Here is a 27,288-nt window from a genome sequence, read left to right as displayed (position 1 = left end):
GGATTTTTTTGTTTTTTTAAGCTGGAGGCAGAGCAAACAGTAAAGTGTGTGAAGTGCACTAACATTAAGTGTGAAACTCATGGATGTGTGTCCACCTCCCATCGCGAAGTAAATGTGTTCAGTAGCCCTGAATGTGCCTGTGCGCCTTCTGGTCAGTGTGCATTCACAGGGGGAGCGGGTATTCTGACTTATATCATCTTAGGTGTGACTCACGTCATCACAGATTGGTTTTGTCTGTTCCTGAAATTCAAATAAATGGAATCCCAGAATCATACACTGTGTAGTCTTTTGTGGAACAAATCTGGATTTGAGTTCCGTTTTGCAACTTACCGTGTGACTGTGGTTATGGTGTGACTAAGTTACTTACCCTCTCTGAATCTCAGTTTCTCATTTGTGAAATGATAAAGTTATAAAGGTTTCTTATTGAAACTTAGAGGCCGAATCTTGATTCAACACTTTGTTGATCTAGCATTTAGCTTACTAGTAAATAAGGCATATTATTTCTTAATAGTTGATCCCTTATTATTTTTAATTGACATTTCCTCTGTAAGTCATGAGATGACAGTCATTGAAATGTCCCATTCAGAGCTGATGGGCCACGTGTGTGATATGATCTGGTGTGGAGGAGGGTGCAGTGCTGACAGCTAGTTTACGCTCTATTAAAAGGCCCATGGAAGAGTTTAGTTTCAGTAAGAGGCATCAGTAAGTGCCCAGGATGCCCAGAACAAAATTTACAGCTTTATGTTTTGTGAAATAATTATTTCAGAAGTGAAAGCACAGGGCCAGTTGTTAATGTGTGCTTCAGACAAGCCACTTAAAACGTTTTCAACTTTTATAATCTTACTCTATAAGTGGTATATATCCAGTGGGCTCATGTCCCCAGTGTTCTGATGGTTTTATTGGATACTTTTTTGGGAGTCATTTTATAAATTTTTAATTGAATTTATTGGGGTGACATTGATTAATAAAATTATATAGGTTTCAGGTGTACAATTCTATAATACATCATCTGTATATTGTATTGTGTGTTCACCACCCCAAATCAAGTCTCTTTGTGTCATCAATTATCCCCTCTTCTACCTACACCCTCCCACCCCACCCCTCTCATTTTCTCTGGTAATCACCATACTGTTGTCTGTGTATATGAGTATCTTTTTTTTTTCCTGCTTAATTCCTTCACCTATTTCACCCAGCTTCCCAATCCCCCTCTCCTCCAACAGCTGTCAGTCTGTTTCTATATTGAGTCTGTTGTTTGTTATTTTGTTCATTAGGTTCCACATGTAATTAAAATCATGGTATTTGCCTTTCTCTGTCTTATTTCACTTAGCATAATACTTCTCCATGTCCATCCATGTTGTTGCAAATGGTAAGATTTCCTTTTTTTTTATGGCCAAGTAGTATTCCATTGTGTAAATGTACCACAGCCTTTTTATCCACTCATCTACTGATAGGCACTTGTACTGCTTCCAAATCTTGGTTATTGTAAATAATGCTGCAGTGAACATAGGGATGCATATATTCTTTTAGATCAATGTTTTGGGGTTCTTTGGATATATTCCCAGAAGTGGAATCTCTGGGTCACATGGCAGTTCCATTTTTAAATGTTTGGGGAAACTCCATACTGTTTTCCACAGTGGCTGCACCAATCTGCATTCCCACCAACAGTGCACAAGGATTCCCCTCTTTCCACACCCTCACCAACACTTATTATTTGTTGATTTATTGATGATAGCCATTCTGACAGATATGAGGTGATATCTTATTGTGGTTGGTTTTAATTTGCATTTCTCTGATGATTACTGATGTTGAGCATCTTTTCGTATGTCTATTGGCCATCTGTATGTCCTCTTTGGAGAAATGTCTGTTCAGGTCCTTTGTCCATTTTTAAATTGGACTGCTTGTATGTCCAAGATTTCACTGCCTGTTTTTCATCTAGGATTTTTATAGTTTTGATTCTTACATTTAAGTCTTTAATACATTTTGAGTTTATTCTGTATGGTATAAGAAGGTGGCCTAATTTCATTTTTTTTGTATATATCTGTTCCATTTTCCCAACATCATTTACTGAATAGACTATCTTTATCCTATATGCTCTTGTCTCTTTTGTTGAACATTAATTGACTATAAAAGCATGGATTTATTTCTGGGCTCTTCATTTTGTTTCATTGATCAATATGTCTGTTTTTATGCCAGTACCATGCTGTTTTGATGTCCTTGTTGTTATATCAGGTAGCGTCATTCCTCCAATCTTGTTGTTCTTTCTCAAGATTGCTGTGGTTATTTGGGTTTTGTGTGGTTCCATATAAATTTTTGGAATATTTGTTCTAGTTCTGTGAAACATCATGATAGGAATTGCATTCAATCTATAAATTGCTTTGGGTAGCATTGACATTTTAATAGTATTGACTTTTCCTATCTATGAACACAGTATATGTTTTCACTTATTTGTATTTCATTTTCTTTCTTCACTGTCTTATAATTTTTCAAGTACCGGTCTTTTGGTATTTTAAATGTTTAAATGCAATTGTAAATGGGATGGTTTTTTTAGTTTCCCTTTCTGGTAGTTCATTATTGGTGTATAAAAATGCAACTGATTTCTGGATATTTATTTTGTATCTTGCTACTTTACTGAATACATTTATCAGTCCTAGTAGTTTTTTGGTGGAATCTTTAGGATTCTCTATACAGTATCACGTCATCTGCAAATAATGACAGTTTTACTTCTTCCTTTCCAATTTGGATGCCTTTTATTTCTTCTTCTTGTTTGATTGCTGTGCTTAGAACTCCCAGTACTATGTTGAATCAGTGTTGAAAGCAGACATCCCTGTTTGTTCCTGATGTTAAGGGAAATGCTTTTACTTTTTGCCCATTGAGTATGATGTTGTCTGTGAGTTTGTCATACATTTTATTTACATTGAGGTATGTTCCCTCTATTTCCACTTTGCTGAGAATTTTTAATATAAATGAGTGCTAGATTTTAACAGATGCTTTTCCTGCATCTATGGATATGATCATGTGTTTTTTATTCTTCATTTTGTTTATGTGATGTATCACATCTATTGATTTGCGAATAAATGTACCACCCTTGCATCCCCAGAATAAATCCCACTTGATCATAGTGTATGATCTTTAAAAAAAACATATATAAAGTTTAACTTCAGAGAGGAAGAGAGAAGGAGAGAGATAGAAACATCAGTGATGAAAGAGAATCATTGATCGGCTGCCTCCTATACGCCCCCTACTGGGGATTGAACCCGTCACCCGGCCCTTCAGTCCACAGGCCATGCTCTATACACGGAGTGAAACCAGCTAGGGCTGCATCTGTATACTTCTTAAACGAGCTTAGGAAAAACACATTGCCACCACTTGAGACAAATTGAAAACGGATTGTGTGGCCCTGTGTAGAGAAACCTGGCAGAGAGGGCAGGAGGCCCTGAAGGCCTAGGTTCAAGTCTATCCTCACCCTGGCTCCTACTTATGGCTATATCATTGTCAGGAGTGCTGGGCCGCAGTTCCTCAGAGGGACACCTGGCTTCAGATTGCAGTAGCTGAGGTGGAAAGCCTGTTCTTGGAACGCCCCGCCCCATAAGACCTCAAGTTGATATATAATGAAATGGCAGTTCCTTCACTTAGAGCATGCATTGATTGAGTACTTAGTGTATGCTTAGCACAGTGCTTGGCCCCATGTGTATTCCTAGGTGGGTCAGGCACAGTTCTTGCGCTCAAGGAATTAGCAGTCTGGTAGAAACTAACCAGAAACTGATGAAAACGTGCTTACTAGAGGGAGAAGCAAAGTGCCCTGTTGGGGCAGCTGTGAAAGGCTTCCCGAGGAAGTGGTGTTTGGGCTTAGCCATCAAAGGGTGAATACCCTTCAGGGGCAGAGAAAGGAGGGTGGGGCCGTGGGGATGGCAGGCTTGTGGCAGTGTGTCTGGGGGAAACAGCAGATGTGATCCCCTGGGTTTTGGGGGCAGGGTGCTTAGGAAGGGGTAACAGCCTCGATGACCCTGCAGAGAAGTGGCACTTGATGGTTATGGAGGTCATGGTGAGCTGGAAAGTTCTCGTGGAGAGGGTGTAGTGACACGTCATGGTCAGGTGTGTGTTTTGGAAGATGCGCTTGAGGTGAAGGAAAAGCACGTGTGACCGTGAGCCTGGGTCATGTGACGGCCTCCTGGTGGGCTCCCTGCTTCCTATTTGCCCCACAACCGAATATTCTCAGAAAGAAGTTGGAGGAATCTTTAAAAGTATAAAGTGAAATTACTTCATACATTTCTCTATTTGGAATCCTCTAGTGCAGTGTTAGGTATCCTCTTTGTTATGGGGTGGGGCCACAACATCAGTAACAAAGAAACAGAATTTCCGGAGGATGAGGCCCAGAAATCAGGATTTTTAAAAGATTCCCAGGTGATTCTAATGTGCAGCCAAGGCTGAGAGCCACTGGACTAGTGGTTGCTCATCTTCCCCTGAGTAAAGCCAAAGTTCTTCAGGCCCTTGGCTCAACTCACTGCGGCCACATTGGTCTCCGAGCAGTCTGCCTCTGGCCTTTGTACTGGCTGTTCCCTCTTCTGGCAATTGCCCCCCCCCCCCCCATGAGAAGAGAGGCTTTCTCTGACCATCCTTATCCTCATCTCCTCTTCTGCTTTGTATTTTGTCTAAGCACTTGTCAACCTTATAAAAATTGACCCCATAACTTTATTCTTCATTGTCTGTTTTCAACGCTGCTGCATTTAATTAGGTGCTTGATAATTATTGAATTAAATCACTTTATCAGTCTTACTGGGGGAAAAATGGAGGGCTCAAACCCAGTCAGGGATGATAAAGGATTAAAGTGAGTTCAAGTGTGTGTGTGTGTGTGTGTGTGTGTGTGTGTTTGTGTTTGTGTGTGTGTGTGTGTGTGTGTGTGTGAGAGAGAGAGAGAGAGAGAGAGAGAGAGAGAGAGAGAGAGAGAGAGATTTATTTGAAGGGGAGTGAGACATAAAAAGACTCTTATGGTGGGTGGGATGGGATTTGGAATCCAAATTCAAGGAGGTATGGAAGAGGAAAGCTACAGATCCAGGTAGATTGTGGCATTGTTTAACATTTAGGACATGGAAGGCTGCAGTGGTGTCTAAGAGGGCCCAGGGACAGGAGTATGGGGGTAGGGAAGACCCAGCAATAGGCTTGAGCCCAGAACTGTGGAGTGCTCCCATTTGAGGTGATGAGGCCAGGAACAAAGGTGCAAGAGAACAAGGAAGAGGAGAATCAGGATTAGGGGTGGTCTTGGAGTTGGGGCAGAAGTAGAGGTGGAGGCCAGCAGTGTTAGGTATCCTGGACAGTCAGGAGAGGCCAAGGACTGCGAAGGTTGTAGAGGGTGAGGGGGACTGGGAAAGTCATGGCACAGCAAAGGACGTGACTCTTTGAGGAGGTTGGCAGAGAGGGAAAGAGGAGCCCGTGCCTGAGCCCCTGGAGGGAGAGCTGGAGCTGGAGACAGTGGAGGTGGCCACGGAAGCAGGACCCCAGGGAGCAGCAAGAGATGGTCATCTTGGGGCTGTGACTTACTGAAAGGGTGACGACTGGTCTATGTGGAGATCTTAAAGTAGATTTTGGTCCCAGAGCTGACCTCAAGTAGCTTTGTAACCATGACAACCACTTAGTAGCTTCTGTTCCCTCCTTCCACCCCACCCCTGAAGAAAAAGCCTGCATTGCCAGCCTCACCTACTGATTGTTTGAATCCAGTGCAGTCGTGAATACGAAAGTATTAGCGCTCCAGCAAGGTTATCTCTATGAACCATAAGTTTGCTGTGACTTAATATTTGTGCTTCAGAATTCTGTTGTTTATTTTCTTTAAAAAGCTCTTAACATCCACCTGCTTCTCTGATCAGGCTATAGCACAATTGTGTTTAAAAAAAAACAAAACACAAAACAAAAACCTTCAAGCCGCTCAGATTGTTCATTGGGAAGCCTGATGATGTTTCAGAATCAAATATATTTGTTTAGAATTGAAAGGGTCAAAGTGGGTTTGTTATAACTACCATTTTTTTTTCTAAATATTTAACATTTGGAACAAATGATATATGTTTTTTATGTATTATTTTTATGGTTGAATTTGACACTGCTTTATAAGGAATTTATGTCACTTTTATTCTTGAAGTACCAGTAAATGAGATGCAGCCATTTAAATTTTCTTTTTCCTCCACCACATAAGGAATTATTTTATTCAAATGAACTTAAAATACCTCTCATGAATACTCCTATTTTTAACTGAATGTTTCTCTTCTGATATTTTTCCTTCACGGTTCTGATGGATTCTCTTTTAAAAAGAATCTTAATAATGAAAAGTTTCAAACAAGTACAGACACAGAGAGTGATATAATGAGGCCCTAGGTGGCCATCACTGGTTTCAGCATGATGGCCTCTTTTTTGTCCCTCCCCCACCCAGACTAGGAGGTTGTGTAAGCACCACCCAGAGCGGGAGAGCAGGTCCATGCTGGACTCCAGGTGAGGGAGTCATCAATGTAGAGACAGCAGAAGCTATGGGAGTGAATGGACCCCCAGGGGGAAGTGGGCAGAAGGTGGAAACTCAATACAAGGATTGCTACCCCTGTGATATGTGAAGGTGTTAATCACAGACATACTTAAAATTAGGTGACTTACTAGTAAACTGCACTTAAACCTGCTGAGAGGCCCAATTTCTAAGCTGCTCAGTAGGGTGTCCATATATTAAGCAAGCAACATGTTCTCTTTTATTTTGACATTTGGTAAATTTTTCTTGGCAGGTGACCACAGAGAGTGATGTTACTGTTTTATCTCTCCTTTAAATATGTAGTCAGAGGTTTTGGTTGAACAGACTGACGCCCCTCCCCCCCAAGCCCCCATTGAACATTTGGATAAAAGGCCAAAATGTCACTGTTTTGAGGATATGTATTTTTAATCCATATGACTTACTTTGATATTTTAAAAAACAAGCACCTGTCTGTAACTTGTTGAAATTTAACAACACTTGAGAAAGAGAAACGGGTCAGGAACGGAATCTGGGATCTCGGAAGAGGGGACACCATTTTGCTTGTTTGGTACCCCATTCTGAAGTTGCCACCCCAGGGCCGTTTGTCACTAGAAAGGTTGTCCCCTGGGAGGAGGGTGGTCCCAGACTCTGGAGCAGGAGTGGCTTCCCAAGGGAGCCCAATTTATTTATTTATTTATTTATTTATTTATTTATTTATTTATTTATTTATTATTCTTATTTTTAAATACGTTTTTATTGATTTCAGAGAGGAACGAAGAGGGGGAGAGAGATAGAAACATCAATGATGCGAGAGAATCATTGATCGGCTACCTCCTGCACACCCCACACTGGGGATCGAGCCCACAACCTGGGCATGTGCCCTGACTGGCAATTGAACTGCGACCTCCTGGTTCATAGGTCAATCACTGAGCCATGCGGGCTGGGCGGGGGAGCCCAATTTAATTAGGTACTCAGTGTGTGTAGGGAGCAGTGCCTGGTGCTCATTTCATGGTTATAGCACGTGTAGGGTGGGGCGCCTCGGTCCTGCATCCCTCAGAGTTGAGGTGAGTGGATCTTGGCTCACCTGGAACCAGTTGGGCTGGGAAGCATTGATGGGTTTGGGGGTGAGTTCTAGGTAATGGGCTCTTGGTATTCCTTTTGAGAGGCTTGTTTGGAGGGAGGGCTAAATATAATGCACTGAGGGAATTGAGGCGGAGGCAGTGGGATTTGAACCTGGACCTTCAAGAATGGGGATGGAATTGAGAAGCAAGAAGATGGACGTTTTAGGCTGGGAGAAGCTACATGAGCAAAGGTGTGGGTGGGGAGGACAGCAGTTCTTAGGGATGCTGAGGCCTCTGGAAGGGGACTTGCAGGGGGCTCACCTGGATCTAGGATCAGGTCTTTGTGAGAATGCTTAGGGGAGATGCAGATGCTGGCCTCCCCTCCACCCTGGCTGTGCCAACCATTCAGTTCATGCCTGGCTTCAGGTTTGACAGCAGCTGGGATGGACTTGCTGGCTGAAGTGGCCCATCTGGGCCCCAGTTCCTGCCCCCTCCATCCACTCTGTCTTGGGAACCTCAGACAACTTTTTGGGAACAGTTCACTTATCTATAAAATGACGATACCTCAGTAACCACTTCATAGAACTGTATATCCAGTGGGATCCTTTTTTTTTTTTTTTAATATATTTTATTGATTTTTTACAGAGAGGAAGGGAGAGGGATAGAGAGTTAGAAACATCGATGAGAGAGAAACATCGATCAGGTGCCTCCTGCACACCCCCTACTGGGGTTGTGCCTGCAACCAAGGTACATGCCCTTGACCGGAATCGAACCAGGGACCCTTGAGTCCGCAGGCTGACGCTCTATCCACTGAGCCAAACCGGTCAAGGCTCCAGTGGGATCCTTGACGTGCTTTCTGGCACATGGACAAGCCCTCTGTGGATGGTGGGGGCTGGTGTGCTGTTGTTAATTTGTCTTGTTATAAAAAGTGCCCCTGATAGCTCCATCCCATTTCTTCATTACTTGTCTTTTTTCTTCCTCCCCCAAGGTATTAAACCTGTTGATTCCTTTTAGTTTAATACAACATTATTTAAGTCTCTGCACATGCCAGTTCTGCACAGTGTTCTGTGATTTTCATGCATGGTGTTAAAGAGCGAGTCAGGCAGTAATCTCACGGCTGCTTCTCTAAGGCACTCTGCTCGGGGTCCTGGAGCCTGAGGCGCGTGTGCCTGTTGCTCCTTGGTGTCCCCGTCATTGTAACCAAAGGCAAGTGCTCGCTAAGAAAACACCTTACTGGAAGCCTTCATTCTAACAGCCGAGAAATCGAGACTTCCCAAAGCAGTTATTAAATTATGTAAAATAAATACAGTGAATGTCATTGGTAGTAATTTAACTATTTGTTGAAGTTATAAAAGAAGGCTAACTTTACTATGCTATATGCAGTCCTAACTTGCAGCACGTTTTCTTGATTTGGGGAGGTTATATTTTGGAAGGAAGACAAATGTGAACTTTTATTTATTTGATGAAGATGCTCGCAAACTCTACATTTGATTTGTGACAAGAATTGCCAAATGCAATTTAATAGAATTGGGCTGGTCGGTGGTTGATTTGAGAGTCTGTAGGATACCTGTTGGAAATGACGTAAGTGAATCTCTGTGCCAGGGGAATTGGCATCTTGAATTTGGCTGCTCAAGTGCTGAACATTTGGTGATTTTTTAAAATCTGAAGTTTCGACTTCTGTTTGTGGTCATTCATCACAACCCATGGAATTAAGTGGTGGGGAATGATGTAATTTTTTAAAGCGAATATTAAAACTTTGAGGAAGTCGCCCTAACCGGTTTGGCTCAGTGGATAGAGCGTTGGCCTGTGGACTCAAGGGTCCCAGGTTCAATTCCAGTCAAGGGCATGTACCTTGGTTTCGGGCACATACCCAGTAGGGGGTGTGCAGGAGGCAGCTGATCGATGTTTCTAACTCTCTATTCCTCTCCCTTCCTCTCTGTAAAAAATCAATAAAATATATTTAAAAAAAACAAACTTTGAGGAAGTCAACTTTGTATTTAGTTCAATTAGTCTTTTTTTAAGTTTTTAATTTTTATATAGTTGACTTTATCAATTTATTTTTATTGCTTTTAGAGAGAGGAAGGAAGAGAGAGAGAAACATCAGTGATGAGAGAGAATCATCAATCTGCTGCCTCCTGCATGCCCCCTACTGGGGATCAAGCCCGCAACCCAGGCATATGCCCTGACCAGGAATTGAACCGTGACCTCCTGGTTCATGAGTCCACGATGAACCACCGAGTCACACCGACCAGGCTCAATTAGTCTTTAATTGAAATTTGCATGTATTTACTACGTAAAATGATACTAATCTCTTTTCCAATACCTGTATGAAAATATTCTTTCTCAATCTATTTTCATCAGCTTTTCTATGTATCTATAGGATACAACTGCCCACATAGCAGGCACCAGGTAACCCCTCCCCCCTTCCTGCATCACGATTGCAAACCATGGCCGATGGCCTACTTATTTCCAGAAGCATTTATACGAGGTCACTTTGATAACTTGGTTTATATAATGGAACTTTGTTTCTAGTCCAGCCCTGTAATTTATGCTCATGGGTTTTTATTAATTTTTTTATTTTTATTCATTTTTAATTGCCTTTCTTACTCCCCTCCACCACTCCTTGGGCCTAAGTTTATTTACAGATTTAATTGTATGGGACTGTTTCCTGCAATGTGACCCAGGTAATGCTGTCCCAGTGGGTGAGGGATGAGGCGTTGAGGGGAAAGCACAGACTTGGAAAAGGCTGATGACCCTTATGATGAGAGGTGGTGGGGGCCAAGGAGGGGTGGAGGGGAGTGAGGGATCGGCAACTAGACAGCCAGGGGTCTGGCGCGGCCTGGAAATGTAGGGCCTGTGTGTGAAATTATTCAGCAATGATTTGTCTAGAGCAGTGTATCAAAAAGATCAAAGAATAAACGTTGGTGTTCCTTCCTTTACTGCTCCACCCCTTTTATGTCCTTCTTGTCCTCAAATGTATTGCCTGATAGATTGTCTGAGAGGCAGACACCAGAGATGTGGAAATGAACATGGCCCAGCCCCTCCTTGAGGGCCCACACTTCCTGTAGGTGTGTCAGACTTAACAGCAAGGTGTGATAAGTCAGGTGAATGTGAGTGTGAGGTGGCACAGCTGAGGGGAAGTAATAAAAGCACACCCACCTGGTGGGAGAGATCCAGGAAGGTGCCTTAAGAGGCGATGCTGGGCATTGAACTTTTTGTTTTTTTTATGTTGGGTGGCTTAGAATTGAATCTGTAGACGGTGACAGAACAGACTTTGTCACTAATAATTCTCCCCACCCTGGTTTTCCTTCCTGTGGGTGAACCTTGGTTTCCTCTTCTGTCAATGAGGTGGTTGGAGTAGAGGAGTTTATACTTAAAAGAAGCTCATCTACTGGTAAAGATATTCTTGTAGCTTCTTTCTGGTAATGAAACTGGATTACGCTCTGAGTGTGCATTTTGTGTGCATGTTACAGAGAAAACAAAGGGTGAGATGGTTCGGTCTGCGGCCAACACGTGTTTTTTGCACAGGTGACAACCTTTCCTCTCCGAGGCAGGAGAGCTGGGCTCCGGACCACTTCTGCACTAACCTGCAGCAGGCCGAGGGACTGCTGGGTGCCCTTCACTTCAGGCTGTGGTGCTGGAAGGGAGGGGAATGAAAAGGCAGCATTTTCTCTGTGTAAACAGCTCTGCCAAAGGGTTTGCCTGGACTTGTTTGTGATTAGCCAGTTTGAGCCCTGCCAATCTGTCATTCTCGAGTGTGGATAAATACCTAACACCTCTGTAGGGACGTCACCCGTGGTAAGGAAGGCACTGCGTTACCAACCAGGACCTCTGGGTGCCTGAAAGCAGGGAACAGTTCTCAACCTGCAATTTTATCTCTATTACTAGAGGCCCGATGCATGGAATTCGTGCAAGGGCCCTGGTCCCCAGCCGCTGCGCCTTTGTCTGGAAGGAAGGACGTCCAGTCTAATTAGCATATTACGCTTTTATTATTATAGATTCCCTTCGCTTGCTGATTAAGCTTTGGAATTGTCTATATCTTCTGGGTATCCACAAATGTAATGATTTTAGCTCCTAAATTATCATTATTATTATTATTATTTTAAAATATATCTTTATTGATTTCAGAGAGGAAGGGAGAGGGAAAGAGAAATAGAAACATCAATGATGAGAGAGAATCATTGATTGGCTGCCTCCTGCACGTCCCCTACAGGGGATCAAGCCCGCAACCTGGGCATGTGCCCTTGACCAGAATCGAACCTGGGACCCTTCCGTCTGCAGGCCGACGCTCTATCCACTGAGCCAAACCAGCTAGGGCCCTAAATTATTTTTTTAAGTGCAGCTTCTTGAAATCCTCTTTGAGTGACATTGTGTGGAAGAAAGAGTAAGAGCTTAGACTTGGGGTCGGGGCCCAAGGTCGAAGTGCTGGCTCCACAGGGATTAGCTCTGTGACCCCAGACTGGTTGCTTCACATTTTGAAGCTTGTGAAGATTAAATGAGATGGAAACATCCCAACGTAGAAAAATGGGCAAAGGGGATGGGGAGTAGGAAAATCAGGAAGGAAGCATATAAAGAGAGGGTGCAAATTAAAGTAGGAGGTACCTTTTTTGTAAAAATTATAAAGGACAATGTCCACAGTCAATGTGGACAGCTCCATGCTTGTGGGTGTACAGTGTGAGGACCAATCAGTCTGGCCTTTCTTTTTGCTTGGGGGATAGAAGGGGAAGGGAGGGGAGTTATTTGATTATATTCTAAATGACTTTAAAAAATTGTGTTCTCTTTGTAATTTTTCCAAAGGAAATATAAGATAGGAAAAAGATACACGTGAGGTTGTTTATTGTTTGTTGTTGTTGTTTTTTTTTAATTATAGGGAAAACTAGAGGCCTGATGCACGAAATTCATGCACCTATAGGGTCCCTAGGCCTGGGAAAATCCCTTCTTCCTGCAGCACCCTCTTCTGAGCCCTCAACTTACAGAAGGCAAAAGAAAAGGATTTGAAGGGTTCCTATCCCTCCTGCTTCCTGGTGTATTGAGTGCGTGTCTTTAGGCTCCCAGAGAGCCTGCTGCTTTTCCTGCACTCCAAGGTGCCTGCCAGGCACAGCTTTTTCTAGCATTTGGCTGCTCTGGCAGCAGCAGTGGCATGGGGAGCCTGCACCCAGCCCAGGTCACTGCTTCTCTGCACCCTCTCCTAGCCCCATGTGTGTGCACATTGTGAACCCCATGGTCCCAGCCATCTAGTGAGCTGGCCACCCAATATTTGTTCTGAGCAGCGGCCCTGAGCTGCTCCTGGACAAGCCATGCATTGATGTGCTGAGCTCCTGCAGAGAGAGGCCCCTCCAGTTCCAGTTCCAGCAGCACCTTGACTCCCTCTGTGTGCATGATTCCCTCTGCACCCTCATTCTGCCTGCACACCCACACAGCAGTCTAGGCTCACCTGCATCCCCAAGGTTTGTTTCCTGTAGCCCTCTGATGGGATGCTGTGTTCCAGGCTTTCTGCCTGCATCCCAGAGGGGTGCTTTCCCAGTGAGTGGACCACCTCTGGCCTGTGCCAGGGACTTTATGCCATCATACCTACTTCAGCAAGCTCTGAATGCCCCTTCTACATTTGTCTTTTTCGTGTACTTTTCATCTGTAGGCGTAGAGTTTTAGTGTGTCTTTATAGTTACTCAATTATGTTCTTTATACTAAACTTCCCCTGCTTAAATTAATGTTGGTTTTTTTTGCCTCCTGGTTGGACCCAAATTGAAATGCAACCCATATGAACCAACTGAGCAAACAGAAGAATGAATCAGAAATCTTTTAAGGCAGCGATTTTCAACTGGTGTGCTGCAAGAATTTTAAAAACATGCAATACCTGACTATTTAGTCAGGGCACTGACTTCTTTTCCCATAATTGTCAAATTAAAAAAAAAAAAGACAATAGCCAACACAACAGTAGCCATCTGGTATGAAGTAATCAAAATTATACCTCATTTTCTTGTCAAATTGGCAAAAAATTAATATATTTTCTGATGTGCCATGGAATTTTAGTAATTTGTTTATGTGTGCCAAGAGATTAAAAAAATTGAAAATTGCTGTTCTAGAGATTTCTCTGAGGGCTTATCGAAAGCCTAACAGATTACACTTGTTGATACATCAGTCCTGGCACTTGGAGTAGAAACTACCAAGCCATAGCCAGAAGTGACAACCTGTATTGCAGCATTTCTTTCTTAAAATGATTTCCCACCTTAGGTGAGTAGATGTCCCCAAGTTTTACGTCTCTATTGGGTGCCTTCCTTCCTTTAGGCATGTTCACCCTGCCCCTGAACTGTCATGGCCTTGGTGGGAGTAACAGTTACTGGAGGTCCTCCCCTCTCCTATTTTGGGAGAGGGTGGAGGAGGGGTTGGCTTGGACCTGCTGCCGGAGCATGAAGGAGCCCTCACCCGGAAGCACTGCTGAATCCTTCGCACCTCCATTCCCACACACAGGGCCTGCGCAGTCAACACATCCTCCTGTGTGCTGCCTTTGGTGGATCTGAGGCTGACTGTGGGAGATGAGGGACTGGGCTGTACCTCCCATCCCAGTTTACCTCTTCAAATCTTGGCCCTACCCTCTTCGTCTAGTATGGACTCCCTACGTGTGACACTCTTATTTCCCTTCACTCGAGAAAATTCTTTAAATTATTTCTATTGTACTTTAGTACTCAAAAAAGGCAAGACAGATTTTTATAAATATATGTATATCATTTACCAACACACATATAAGTGCTTTTGAAGTGTCATCTCTTTAGAGAAAGGTGTGTATATTTAATTATTCCAGTTTCTACTGAGCACCTCTCTATATTCAGTGAACTTGACCAGATGACCAAAATGTTGGTTCAGCAAATGCTGAATGAGTTTCAGGGCTGTGTGCTGGGGTAACGGTGGTACAATGTGGAGACCTTGCTTGTGGAAGAAGCCCAGGAGTGGATGCCCTAACTCCTGGGAGATGAGTGCTTCAGCCAGGAGGTGACACGAGCGACTTTGGAAGGAGTAGCAGCTCTCCAAGAAGGCATAGCAGAAGGCAGGGAGAAGCTGGGATTTTCTGGAACAGAAACATGTCTGCTCTGGTTAGAGTCTAAAGTGTGTCTTGTGAAGGTGGGAGGCGTTGGCAGGAGGTGATGTGAAGGGAAGCACAGATCATCATAAAGGGTCCTGGCTGGGACCAGATGGGCATATGAGTTGAGATAATTGGAGGAATAAGGCTGGTCCTCAGGCTGGGACATATCCTTGGGCAGGAGATCTCTTAGAGGGGAAGAAGGGTGAAGCTCTGAGCTCGAGCTCTAGGAGTGGAAAAGAAGAGAGGAGCTCTAGAAGACAGCACTCACTTCCAGCTGAGAATAGCATGTTGAGGGAGCGTAGCGCGTTGTGGTGGTCTGACCAAACCGAGGGAGCAGTGTGAGTAGGGATTGTACACACAGGGGACTGAAGACTGAGTGGTTGGGGAGTAGGGCATATTTGGGAGCATGGCAGGAAATGAGGCATTAGGCTTCTGCAGTAGTCAGCAGCAGAGCCTGAATGGAATAGAGGAGAGGTGAGGAGAGGGTGCAAGTGGCCTTATGGAGGTGGGAGCACAAAACTTGGTTCCTGGCTGGATGTGGAGAGCAGGGAGAAGAAGCAGATCAAGGTCATGCTGGGGTGTGCGCCCAGGTGCTTGGGAAGTTGATTCATTGCAAATTAGGGGTCTGGGAAGAGGGTCTCCCCAAAGCATTTAGAAGCTAATGTTTAGAGCAGTGATGGCGAACCTTTTGAGCTCGGCGTGCCAGCATTTTGAAAAACCCTAACTTAACTCTTGTGCCCTGTCACATATAGAAATTTTTTGATATTTGCAACCATAGTAAAACAAAGACTTATATTTTTGATATTTATTTTATATATTTAAATGCCATTTAACAAAGAAAAATCAACCAAAAAAATGGTTCGCCATCACTGGTCTAGAGTTAGCTGGATTGACTTGTAAGTCTCCTTTTGGAGGTGATATTTAAGGCAGTGGATATATGGATTTCTACAAAGAGTAAATTAAAAAAAATGTTTTTCTTTTCATTTACAAGGAGTAAATTTATAAAAGAGGCAGTGAACGACAAAACTTTAGAAACCTACTTTCTTTTTTTAAAATATATATTTTATTGATTTTTTACAGAGAGGAAGGGAGAGAGATAGAGAGTTAGAAACATCGATGAGAGAGAATCACCGATCAGCTGCCTCCTGCACATCTCCCACTGGGGATATGCCCACAACCCAGGTACATGCCCTTGACCGGAATTGAACCTGGGACCTCTCAGTCCACAGGCCGACGCTCTATCCACTGAGCCAAACCGGTTTCGGCCTTTAGAAACCTACTTTCATTGAGTATTTGGTGGAAAAGTCAAACTTCTGAAGGAGAACTATTGAATGCCCATTGCGTGGCAGACAGCAAATTGATGTGGGAGGTTATATCATCCCATTTTACAAAGGAGGAAACCGAGGCTCAGAGAGGCCAAACAGTTTGTCTATAGTCACATAGCTATGTGGGTAGCAGAACCAGAACTTAACTTTGGGCTGTCTAACACCAGATGCCAGGCTGACTTTCCAAAGTGAAAATGGATCTGGGATTGTAATCTTTTTACACTGAAGATCTAAAACTCTTCTTAGTTTTACTACAGGCAGGGGCAAGATGGCCTCTGGTAGGGTTAATTCTCTGTTGTTAGCTAAATTTTCTTCTTCCCCTTTTCTGAAAGTTCTATATGTACTTAGTGATCAATTTTATTTTAAATGATGAATATAACTTGAGGAAAATCAGCCATCCTGGGCTTTGGGGGAATTTAATCAATGGGCACCAGAATGTGTCCTGCCAGACACTTGGACGTATAATGTTGCCTGTGGGGATGTGTAGGTGAAGAGATTGATTGTATGTATTTTTCCCTCTTAATTTTGAACATGAAAGATACTAGTAATGACTAGGAACCAAATTCCTTGAATTCAGCTAGTTCTAAGACTTACTGACCAGAAAGCAGTCAGACACATGTTCTTGCTTCAGGCCAGTCTCTGGGTGAGGTTGTGAGGGCAGTCCTGAGGCTCCCTTGCCCCAGGGCTGGCAAGAAAGAAGGCCAGGATTCTTGTTCCTATTAAGAAACAAGCTTTCTGGGTATGGCCCAGCTCTCTGGTCCAGCTGAGTCGCTTCATTCGAACCTTATCACCCACTGCTTGCCTTGTGTGCTAGAAGCTGTTTTCTCCCCCAGAACCACTCAGCTGCAATCTGTCCCTGTCTCTGTTCATATGGGCAGAACCTAGAAAGGGCTGGCAAGGGCCAGGCAACAGATGGGAGCGGCCTGGGAAGAAAGGATTTAGGAAAGCTACTCTGGCCAGGCTCCTGGAGGGTGGGGAGGGCAGGGGGCAGGCAGAATGATGGACAAGTTCTCCAAAGAGTAAACACGTTTCTTCCACCTTTCTCTCTTTGAGGGTTTGTATGTCAGGTTTGTGCAAGAGAGTTATCTGGAAGCAGGATCCTGTGGACATGGATGCTACTAGCTCAGTCTCCTGTGGTCGAATTGGCTTGGATTTCAAGTCTCCTTGTCTCAGCCTGATTGGATGGGAGATGGGTGGTCATTTTATTGCATGATTGCAAGAAGGTCCTGGTCCTGCCTTTCTCTTATCCTTAATCTTGGTACGAGAGGGCCTGGGTGTGGTTGCTGGCTCTGTCCCTGACTAGCTATTGGTGGCCACCAACCTCACTTACTGGAGCCCCTTGGGGGATGGGTGTCAATCACTGACTCAGCATTTTGTGAGAATGAGTCCTTGTGGCTGTGATGGTCATATTAAAGCATTAAAGCGTCTCCTGCCCAGCACTTGGCCTCCGTGATGACAGGGCTTCCAGAAATGGAGGGGGCCTTTTGGGATTGTCCTCTTCAGTGCTTCCCAGTGTAGTAGTGTCCATGATAAAACATTGGGATTGTTTGAACTGCATATTGGGAAACACAATGAGGTATGTGAGGTGTTTTGCCCAGAACTTGGCCTTAGAGCAGGGGTGGGCAAACTTTTTGACTCGAGGGCCACAATGGGTTCTTAAACTGGACCTGAGGGCCGGAACAAAAGCATGGATGGAGTGTTTGTGTGAACTAATATAAATTCAAAGTAAACATCATTACATAAAAGGGTATGGTCTTTTTTTTTTTTTTTTAGTTTTATTCATTTCAAACGGGCTGGATCCGGCCCGCGGGCCGTAGTTTGCCCACGGCTGCCTTAGAGTAATCCAGTGATGGCGAACCTTTTGAGCTCGGCGTGTCAGCATTTTGAAAAACCCTAACTTAACTCTGGTGCCGTGTCACGTATAGAAATTTTTTGATATTTGCAACCATAGTAAAACAAATACTTATATTTTTGATATTTATATATTTAAATGTCATTTAACAAAGAAAAATCAACCAAAAATGAGTTTGCGTGTCACCTCTGACATGCGTGTCACCTCTGACACGCGTGTCATAGGTTCGCCATCACTGGAGTAATCATTCAATGGATGTTACTTAGGATTACCACTCTGCCTCCCATATCTATTTTTGACTCATGGTAGTTTTTGTCAGTTAAAATGTACAAAACTTTAAAATGTAATACTCTTAAAGAAGATCAGCCATCGAAAATAAGACTTGCCTCCCTGCAGTTCCTTTAGTCATAATTCTGTGTGGCAGCATTCACTTGCATCACGGTTTAAAACTTGGGTTCTGGAGCCCAACTGCTTGGGTTTGAATCCTGGCTCTGCCATTTACCAGACGTGTGACCTTGGGCAAGTGAAATCCCTTCTGAGACCATCTGCCTCATGGGATTGCTAGGTCCAGGCAGGTACCTGAATATTTATTAAAATAAAACAGATGCGTGCTAGAAGGGTTTAGGAACCCTTTCTAATTGAGGGCGTCAGGCAAATAGCACAGGCCCAAGGAGAGGTGTGTAGGGTGCATACAGTGATGGAGTGTCTGTGGCACGGTGAGGCCAAGACACAGGCTAGTGACGTGGGCTGCAGAAATGAGAGCCCTGCGTCGGGAATTCTGTGTGATGTGCTCCACACCCGCCCCAGGCAGTCTGGATGTGTGTGGTAGAGGCTGTTCAAGGAGAGAGGTGGTGTAAAGAATGTTAAAGTAGCCTGTAATCCCAGCATCCTGATTAAACTGGTCTTGTTTTTGTGTGGTGTTTTATCTGGATTTTCAGATAGTCTGTACTATTTTGTAATCCACTTGCAGCTATAACAAATATGTTTTTCTGCCTCTGCTTTGCCTTTCTAAATATTTTCATTACAAAATAAAGGAGGAAGTTGTTTTTCACGAAACAAATAAAATCAACTGCTGTGTTTTAGGAATTTCAAAACTGTTGGGTCCTTGTTGGGAGACTTTATGCTGAAGCACAAGGTGAAAAGCTAAGGTTGTTCCTTGTCTGGACGTGGGGTTTCCTCCTACTTCTGTTACTCACAGTAAAAATTCCATGTTTTGCAGTGAGGGTTGTATAAAATCTTCCCCAGGGTTGGGGCAAGTTAAGCAATGTAACTTCCTGCTCAAAAAAGGACACGGAATTGGTTTTATGTTTGCAGTGGGAATATTTAGTCAGCTATTCACAGAGCTTTTTCCCAAGATACTTTTATGGGAGGTCACTGCTTTATCCCCCTTTCCATGAACTTGGGTTTGTTGCAGAGCTCTCGTGCAAGGGGCTGTGCCCAGTTCACAAATGAAAGATGACATTTAAGCCTGATGGATAAGTGCAACTGAGAATCTTGGTTTTTCCCACCCTTCCTTCTTGAGTTGTTTGGGGGAAAGTGCCATTTAGCGAGTAGTGGTAACAGTTAGCCCCAGCTGCATGCTTGGCAACTTGGACAAGGAAGGCTGGCCCATTCTCAGAAGGGGAGCTGGGAGCTTAATCTAGACCAGTGATGGCGAACCTTTTGAGCTCGGCGTGTCAGCATTTGGAAAAACCCTAACTTAATTCTGGTGCCGTGTCACATATAGAAATTTTTTTGATATTTGCAACCATAGCAAAACAAAGACTTATATTTTTGATATTTATTTTATATATTTAAATGCCATTTAACAAAGAAAAATCAACCAAAAAAATGAGTTTGCGTGTCACCTCTGACACGCGTGTCATAGGTTCGCCATCAGACGGTCCCATGTCCCTTTCTTTGGAGAGTCTTTGTAACAGCACATGTACCATGACCCCGTGCCTTGGGTCTTTTCAGTCTTGAGCCTTCACTGTTGACCTGCACGTGCCTTGTAGTAAAAGGAGGAGATCCAAAGAGCCCCGGAATGGGAGCCAGGAGGCTGCCATCTCAGCTTTGTCACTTAGCTCTTCTGTAACATTAGGCAGCCCAGTGAACTCTCCCTTGGAGCCTCCATTTTGCTTTCTGGTGAAGGGCTATCTTCTCACCTTCCCGCAGGGGGTGCCAGTGCGAAATGGGCAGGGAAATGCTGTGCCGACGGGAATCCTTGAGGAAGCAGAAGGCGAGGGTGACGCTCCTTTGAGAGCTACACAGTTCTTAGTTGAGACGTCATGGGATGTCTTAGATGCGACGGCGTGGCTGGGTCTTGGTTGAGGAAATAAAAGCCTCAGTTGCAGTGGATGAAGTTGTAAACCTTGGCCGAGGTCAGCGAGCCCATGTACTCCTCAAAGTATTCCCAAAAGAAGGATCTGTGCTTTCCATGATAGAAACTCCAAACCCTCTCTTCAGGTGGTTCTGGCTGGATCTAGATATCCACGCCCTGCCCCATAGCCTGCAGACACAGCTGGCTCATTCATCTAGAGTCATCTCACATGGTTTTCACTCTGAATCTTTTTCTAAGAAAATTAACTTAGCAAAGTACTGTGCTTCCCTTTAACCCCCTTAAACTGTCCTTTTAAAACTTCTTCTAGAATTTCAGAAACAGTCTACTGATACTCATATTCTTTTTCTGAGTTGAAAACTTCTGCGAAGTAGTTAGCTATTCATAGTGCATGCTGTTTGTTCCTGAGGCTCCTTCCAAATCTTTTTCCTCATTGTGGTCTTTCTCTGTTCGATATCTCTCTCCTGCATTAACGTTTCTCTCTCTCCCACCCTCCCTTACACTCTCTCTAAAAATGAATGGAAAAAATATCCTTGGGTGAGGATTAACCAAAAAAAAAAAAAAAAATTGCCTATAGACTGAAATCTGTTTGTGGCCTTTGATATTTCACTAAAATACCATTTTTATTTCTCTTTTCCTTTTTGCTATAAATAGCAGAGATCTGAAGTATACACTTAGGGTTTTGAGAAATGTATACACCCATGAAATTCTCATTCCGGTCAAGGCATACCTTTCCTTGTTGCCATTCTTTCAGCCTGTTCACGCGAAGGGCCTAAAACCTAGAGATTGGAGATACTGGGTTAAGTGCTACTTTAGCTTTAGGAGATGTGTCCCAATTTAGAGAGAATTGTTTATTTTTGAAAAGCGTTTAGTCTCAAATCTGGAAGCCAAAAATAAAAAAAGCTTAAAACTATCAATGATTCATTTTCTAAAGAAACGACTAATGCTTTTAACTATAAGAAACACTCATGCAGATACATTCCAAGTGTCCATTTGAGTTCTCTTGTCCTTGCGAGTAAGACCAGTAGCAAAGCGGTTTAAGTTGCCGAAGGGGGACTGCTCTTGGACCTCAGTTTGATCGTAAGGTTTGTCCAGAAGCTCATTCGAAAGGAACTGACCTAACAAGGGTGTGGACCCTCCCCTTAGGTGTGGACATTTCGAATTATTCAGGTTGTGTGTGACTTGGGTCCTTTAAAACTGTAATTAAGGAGTAAGAAATGTCTTGTGGTTTTTTACTACCTTCCTTGAAGGAAGTTTAAGGCCTTTTCTTGGTAGTTTAAGAGACACAAGATAGCTTGGGAATTCAGACTGATTAATCTGGGCTATCCAACATGCAATAACTTCACAGCATTCTCAACAAGACAAATACTTCTACCTTGGAACTACTTGTTAGAACCCAGTGAACTTAAAAATCCTCTTACATTAAAAAAGAGTAAACACTACCCTTGATTAAAGAGTAATCACACAACTTTGTTGTAGAGGTTGGAGAAGAGTGATTACCATTTGACATACCTCATTGCTCTGGCTGGAATTCCAGCTCTGCCCTTAACACAGTCACCTCTTTAAATCTGTTTCCTCAGGTATAAAATGTAAATAAAAGTAACAATCCCTGCTTCAGAGGCTCACCGTATCAAGTAAGACATTGCACAGTGCTTGGGATGCAGTACTACTTTGGGATTCTTTTTTACGGATAAAGTCCCAGTCATAGGGTTAATCTGAAAAGAAAAATGTTTACAGTGTATTGCCATTCTACTTTTGTGGGTTGTCTTTTAATGTCAAGCTTATCTAAATGATTGTTCTGCTGTAGGTCACCCATCGCAATAGTGTCAGAACTCTGGAGTTACTTCCCCAGCGAACCACACCATTACTCTTTGTTCTTCTATTGCCCATAGACTGAAATCTGTTTGTGGCCTTCGATATTTCACTAAGATGTCATTTTCATTTCTCTTTTCCTTTTTTTTTGCTATAAACAACATGAAATTCTCATTTCGATCAAGACATACATAGTAAATTTCTTTTCTTTTTCTTTTTTGGGGGGGTCAATCCTCACCCGAGGATATTTTTTCCATTCATTTTTAGAGGGTGGAAGGGAGGATGGGAGGATTGGGAAGGGAGGGAGAGAGTGAGAGAGAGAGGGGGGGGGGAGAGAGAGAGAGAGAGAGAGAGAGAGAGAGATACAAGAGAGACATATTGATTAGCTGCCTCCTGCATGCACCCTAACTGGGGCTGGGATTGAACCCACAACCTTTGGTGCTCGAATTGGAGCTCCAACCGCTGAGCACACTGGCCAGGGCTCATTTCTATACCCTGGAACATTCCCTCCTGCCCCTCCCCAGACAAAACCTCTACCCCTGTCCCTTTCAGACATCTAGGACCTGGGTTAATTTTGCCTTCTTGAGCCTAACATAAATGGAATTTGAGGTCTGTCTTTCACTCATATGGTACTCTTGTTACTAGTAGCAATAGTTTCCTTTTTATTGCCGAGGGTTATTCCATTGTATGAACATACTGAAATTTGAAAACCTATTTTTCTGTTGATGGTATATGGGTTGTTCTCAGTTTTTAGAAATTAGGATAAAGCTGGTATGACTCTTGTCATTTGATTTCTCTGAGCACTCAGTGTGGTTAGTGGCTCCTTCACCCCTAGCCCTTCAATTCTGGGCAAGCGTCTTCATCTCTCTGCCTTTGTTTTCTGATCCATGAAATGGTGGGTTGGGAAACAGTTCAGGGTTGAGACCACCATTAAAAATAGCAATAAAAAAATAAAATCTTGGAGTGAATTCCATGAAACTATACACATTGCCACACCTATAAATACATACAATTATATGTGTGTGCACATATGTGTACTGGATCACAATATAAAATGTATTTGATATTATGAATTGTGGGCAAATCAATTTGTAGCACATTGATTTGTATGTGTCCTTGTAAGCAAGGAGGTCAAGCACCTGTGAGGTTATTTAGTAAATGCATGTTTCTGCCCTCCGGTGTCTAAAACAGCCATAGTGTTAACAGCCACTGATATACTGCTTCCTATGGGCCAGCCACGGTTTTAAAAGCTTTGCATATAAAATCATGTAGCCCTCACACCCATCCTATGAGGTAGAATTCAGTGGTCGGCAAACTGCGGCTCACGAGCCACATGCGGCTCTTTGGCTCTTCCACAAAATACCACGTGGGGACGTGCACGTACAGTGCGATTGAAACTTCGTGGCCCATGCGCAGAAGTCAGTATTTTGTGGAAGAGCCACACTCAAGGGGCCAAAGAGCCGCATGTGGCTCGCGAGCCACGGTTTGCCGACCACGGAGGTAGATTATTATCTCCATTTTATAGGTGGAGAAGCTGAGACATCAGTTATACCACTGGCCCGAGGTCACACAGCTAGAACGGTGAGGCCACGATTTGAACCATCCACATCTAGAGTCTGTGCTCTAAACCACTCTTCCAGGGGGAGGTAAAGTCCAAGAGGCAAGTGACATATGTGAGCCAACGCAGATGAGTAATTATTCAATTAATACAATGCTCCTCCCTTCTGTTCCAGATATGAGAAATGAGTGTTGGACGTCGAAGAATAAAGTTGTTGGGTATCCTGATGATGGTAAATGTCTTCATTTATTTGATTGTGGAAGTCTCCAAAAACAGTAACCAAGACAAAAATGGAAAGGGGGAAGTAATTATACCCAAAGAAAAGTTCTGGAAGATATCCACCCCTCCCGTGGCATATTGGAACCGAGAACAAGAGAAGCTGAACAGGAGGTACAATCCCATTTTGAGCATGTTGGCGAACCAGACGGGGGAAGCAGCCGGGTTTTCCAACGTAAGCCATCTGCATTATTGTGAACCTGACCTGAGGGTCACATCTGTAGTCTCAGGTTTCAGCAATTTGCCGGACAGGTTTAAAGACTTTCTGCTGTATTTGAGATGTCGAAATTATTCGCTGCTGATAGATCAACGGGATAAGTGTGCAAAGAAACCCTTCTTACTGCTGGCGATTAAGTCCCTCACTCCACATTTCGCTAGAAGGCAAGCAATTCGGGAATCTTGGGGCAGAGAGACCAGCGTGGGGAACCAAACAGTGGTGCGAGTCTTCTTACTGGGCCAGACCCCCCCGGAGGACAACCACCCCGACCTGTCAGATATGCTGAAATTTGAGAGTGAGAAGCACCAAGACATTCTTATGTGGAACTACAGAGACACCTTCTTCAACTTGTCTCTGAAAGAAGTGCTCTTTCTCAGGTGGGTGAGCACCTCCTGCCCAAATGCCGAGTTCGTTTTCAAGGGCGATGACGATGTTTTTGTGAATACCCATCATATCCTGAATTACTTGAATAGCTTATCCAAGAACAAAGCCAAAGATTTGTTTATCGGTGATGTGATCCACAACGCTGGACCTCATCGGGATAAGAAACTGAAGTACTACATCCCAGAAGTTGTTTACACCGGCGTCTACCCGCCTTACGCCGGGGGAGGTGGGTTCCTGTACTCTGGCCGCCTGGCTCTGAGGCTGTACAATGTAACTGACCAGGTCCTTCTGTACCCCATTGATGATGTTTATACTGGAATGTGCCTTCAGAAACTCGGCCTCGTTCCAGAGAAACACAAAGGCTTCAAGACATTTGATATAGAAGAGAAAAAAAGAAATAACATTTGTTCCTATATAGATTTGATGTTAGTACATAGCAGAAAACCTCAAGAGATGATTGATATTTGGTCTCGATTGCAAAATGCTCATTTAAATTGCTAAAATGTATACGAACTAAGTTTTGCATAGAAAGACATATCTTGGGTAGTTCCCAGTTGGGTTCTCTCATTAGGGGTAATTTCTATGTTAAACCATCAAAATTGCCTTCATGAGTAGTAGCTATTTGAGGGCCTCTACACCCTTTGATGTACTTTCTGAAAAAGAAAAGCAGAAGATCATTATGTTTAAAGGAAGCTACAGCAGGATGATTGGTTCTGATTCTTCCTACTGGCTAGTGGTCATTATTTTCTAATTTACCCCCTTCTTGTCTGAAATCATGTTTTTGGAATTTGACTATATTTTAAGTTATTTTTTATTTGTCCTAATATTGTAATATTCCAACTTTTTGTTATAATGAGTGAATTGTCCGCAATTTAGGTGTTTAGAACCTATTGGCTACAAATGATTTGTTATCTATGATTCAATGATTTTTGTGATGATATTTGAATTACATTTATTTTTGTGGAATTTAGACAAATTTTTTAAAATTATCTAGAAAAATTGACCTCTGTTGAAATTTCCTGCCACCCCAACAGTATTTTCTTGCGTTAATATAATCAGTTAATTTTGCAAAACAGAGATCACTGTGTGATCCAGTTTATCTTGCTATGGTCTTATGGTCATAAAGAGATTATGACATAGGAACATAATAACTGCTCTTGTATTTGATTTGCTGGGTGGTATAATAGTTCACTATTTTTAGTATTTGGAAATAATGAGTATGATCCCATAATGACCAACTAAAGATTGAATTGACCCTGGCAGAAATATTATGTTTATGATTTTTTTTGATGTGGACCAGGAAAACATATGTAACTTTTGAACTTTAAGGGAAAAGATTGAAGTTATAGACCTTTTCATGACTGGTTTGTCAGTTTAAAACTCCAGGATTCTATTCTTGCCATATTTTCACATGTTGCTTAGACAGAATTATTCTGAGTAGTAAGTGAGTAGCTTCCCTGTCTCAGTGTAGAAGTGCCTGTGTTTTTATTTATTGTTCAGATCAATGACCAAAAATTTTCTTAAATATATTTTGTGTAATATTTTATTTGTATACAGTGTTGTTGATGAAATATTTAACTAGAGCATGATATTTTAAATGTAATATGTAACATATGTAAAATAAAGTTGTTATTTTTGAATTTTAAAGTTCTTTTTTTTTTTTTTTGAGAGATATGAATGCTAGAGTTGAGAAAATTCTGCCAAACTGTTGCTTGTATATACCATCTTGTAACAATGCTTTCTTGAAAAAATTTTTTGTGTTTATAGAGATGAGGCTTCTTACCAGATGTGATACTTGGAACTGTAAGAAGGTAGAAATAAAGTCATTGTATTTTTAATTGTCATGTGTAATAATCTATGAACTTTTTTCGTTTTCCACATTTGGTTACATTTTCCCTAACGAGGCCATTGTTCTCTTCAGAAACTATATTAGTGATATTGAGTGATAACCTTTTCTCTGTATCAATGGGTCATCTATCTTCACATTTAAAATTCTTAAAAGTGCTTTCCCACTTGATTCTATAAAGAGGAATATGAATATTTATTTATGCTTCCATTTTTAGTAAGTATAAAGAACTTAATTAGGAGATAGAGCAGCATTAAAAAAAAACATTGTATTGTCCTAAACCATGTTCACTTTGGGGTTTGTACCCACAGTGATGCAATGTAGAGGCAGCCTTTACCACTTAAGTTTCCTACATCAGCCATGGGCAAACTACGGCCCACAGGCCAGATCCGGCCCGTTTGAAATGAATAAAACTAAAAAAAAAAAAAAAAAAAAAAAAGACCCTTTTATGTAATGATGTTTACTTTGAATTTATATTAGTTCACACAAACACTCCATCCATGCTTTTGTTCCGGCCCTCCGGTCCAGTTTAAGAACCCATTGTGGCCCTCGAGTCAAAAAGTTTGCCCACCCCTGTACTAGACTCATGTTGAGGAGAAATTGCTAATGGTCAATTAAGAACAATAGAGCCCTGGCCAGTTTGGCTCAGTGGATGGAGTGTCAGCCTGCTGACAGAAGAGTACCGGGTTTGATTCTGCTCAAGGGCGTGTACCTCAGTTGCAGGCTCCGCCCTGGCCTGGGCCCTGGTCGGGCACATGCAGAGGCAACCAATCGATGTTTCTCTCACATCGATATTTCCCTCTGTCTTTCCCTTTCTGTTTCATTCCCTCTAAAAATCAATGGAAAAATATCCCGGGGTGAGGATTAAAAAATAAAAAAGGAGAAGTAGGCATTTGATGAAGCTCAGAAAACAGAAGGGAACAGTGTTGTGAGGACATTTAGCAGCCTGTCTTCTCCTACTGGGAATGTGGAGGCCATATGTGAGCAGTTATGAGGACACAGATACTTAATGTGGGTTTAAGTATTGAAGACTGTTTGTAAGCTTGGTCCTTCTAAGGGTTTCATGTGACTGCATCTGACCTTT

General features: G+C 42.7%; 1 protein-coding gene across 8 annotated transcripts in view; it reads left to right on the top strand.

The window, feature by feature from the left end:
* Positions 1-27,288, top strand: part of B3GNT2 (UDP-GlcNAc:betaGal beta-1,3-N-acetylglucosaminyltransferase 2) — a 244,919-nt gene that overhangs the window by 105,929 nt on the left and 111,702 nt on the right. For 3 of the 8 annotated variants that reach the window (XM_059659710.1, XM_059659709.1, XM_059659707.1), the window contains exon 2: positions 23,657-26,196. The exons of 4 other annotated variants lie outside the window; for them this stretch is intronic. In XM_059659710.1, the coding sequence (XP_059515693.1) occupies positions 23,666-24,859 (1,194 nt within the window). In that variant the 5' untranslated portion in view covers positions 23,657-23,665 and the 3' untranslated portion in view covers positions 24,860-26,196. Of the gene's footprint in view, positions 1-23,448; positions 23,570-23,656; positions 26,197-27,288 lie in introns of those variants that run through there. One more of the 8 variants, XM_059659708.1, reaches the window with a different exon arrangement.

This window comes from Myotis daubentonii, chromosome 12 (genome assembly GCF_963259705.1).
Source record: "Myotis daubentonii chromosome 12, mMyoDau2.1, whole genome shotgun sequence".
Lineage (NCBI taxonomy): Eukaryota > Metazoa > Chordata > Mammalia > Chiroptera > Vespertilionidae > Myotis > Myotis daubentonii.
Note: the sequence above shows the minus strand (reverse complement) of the source record. Positions and strands in the feature narration are given on the sequence as shown.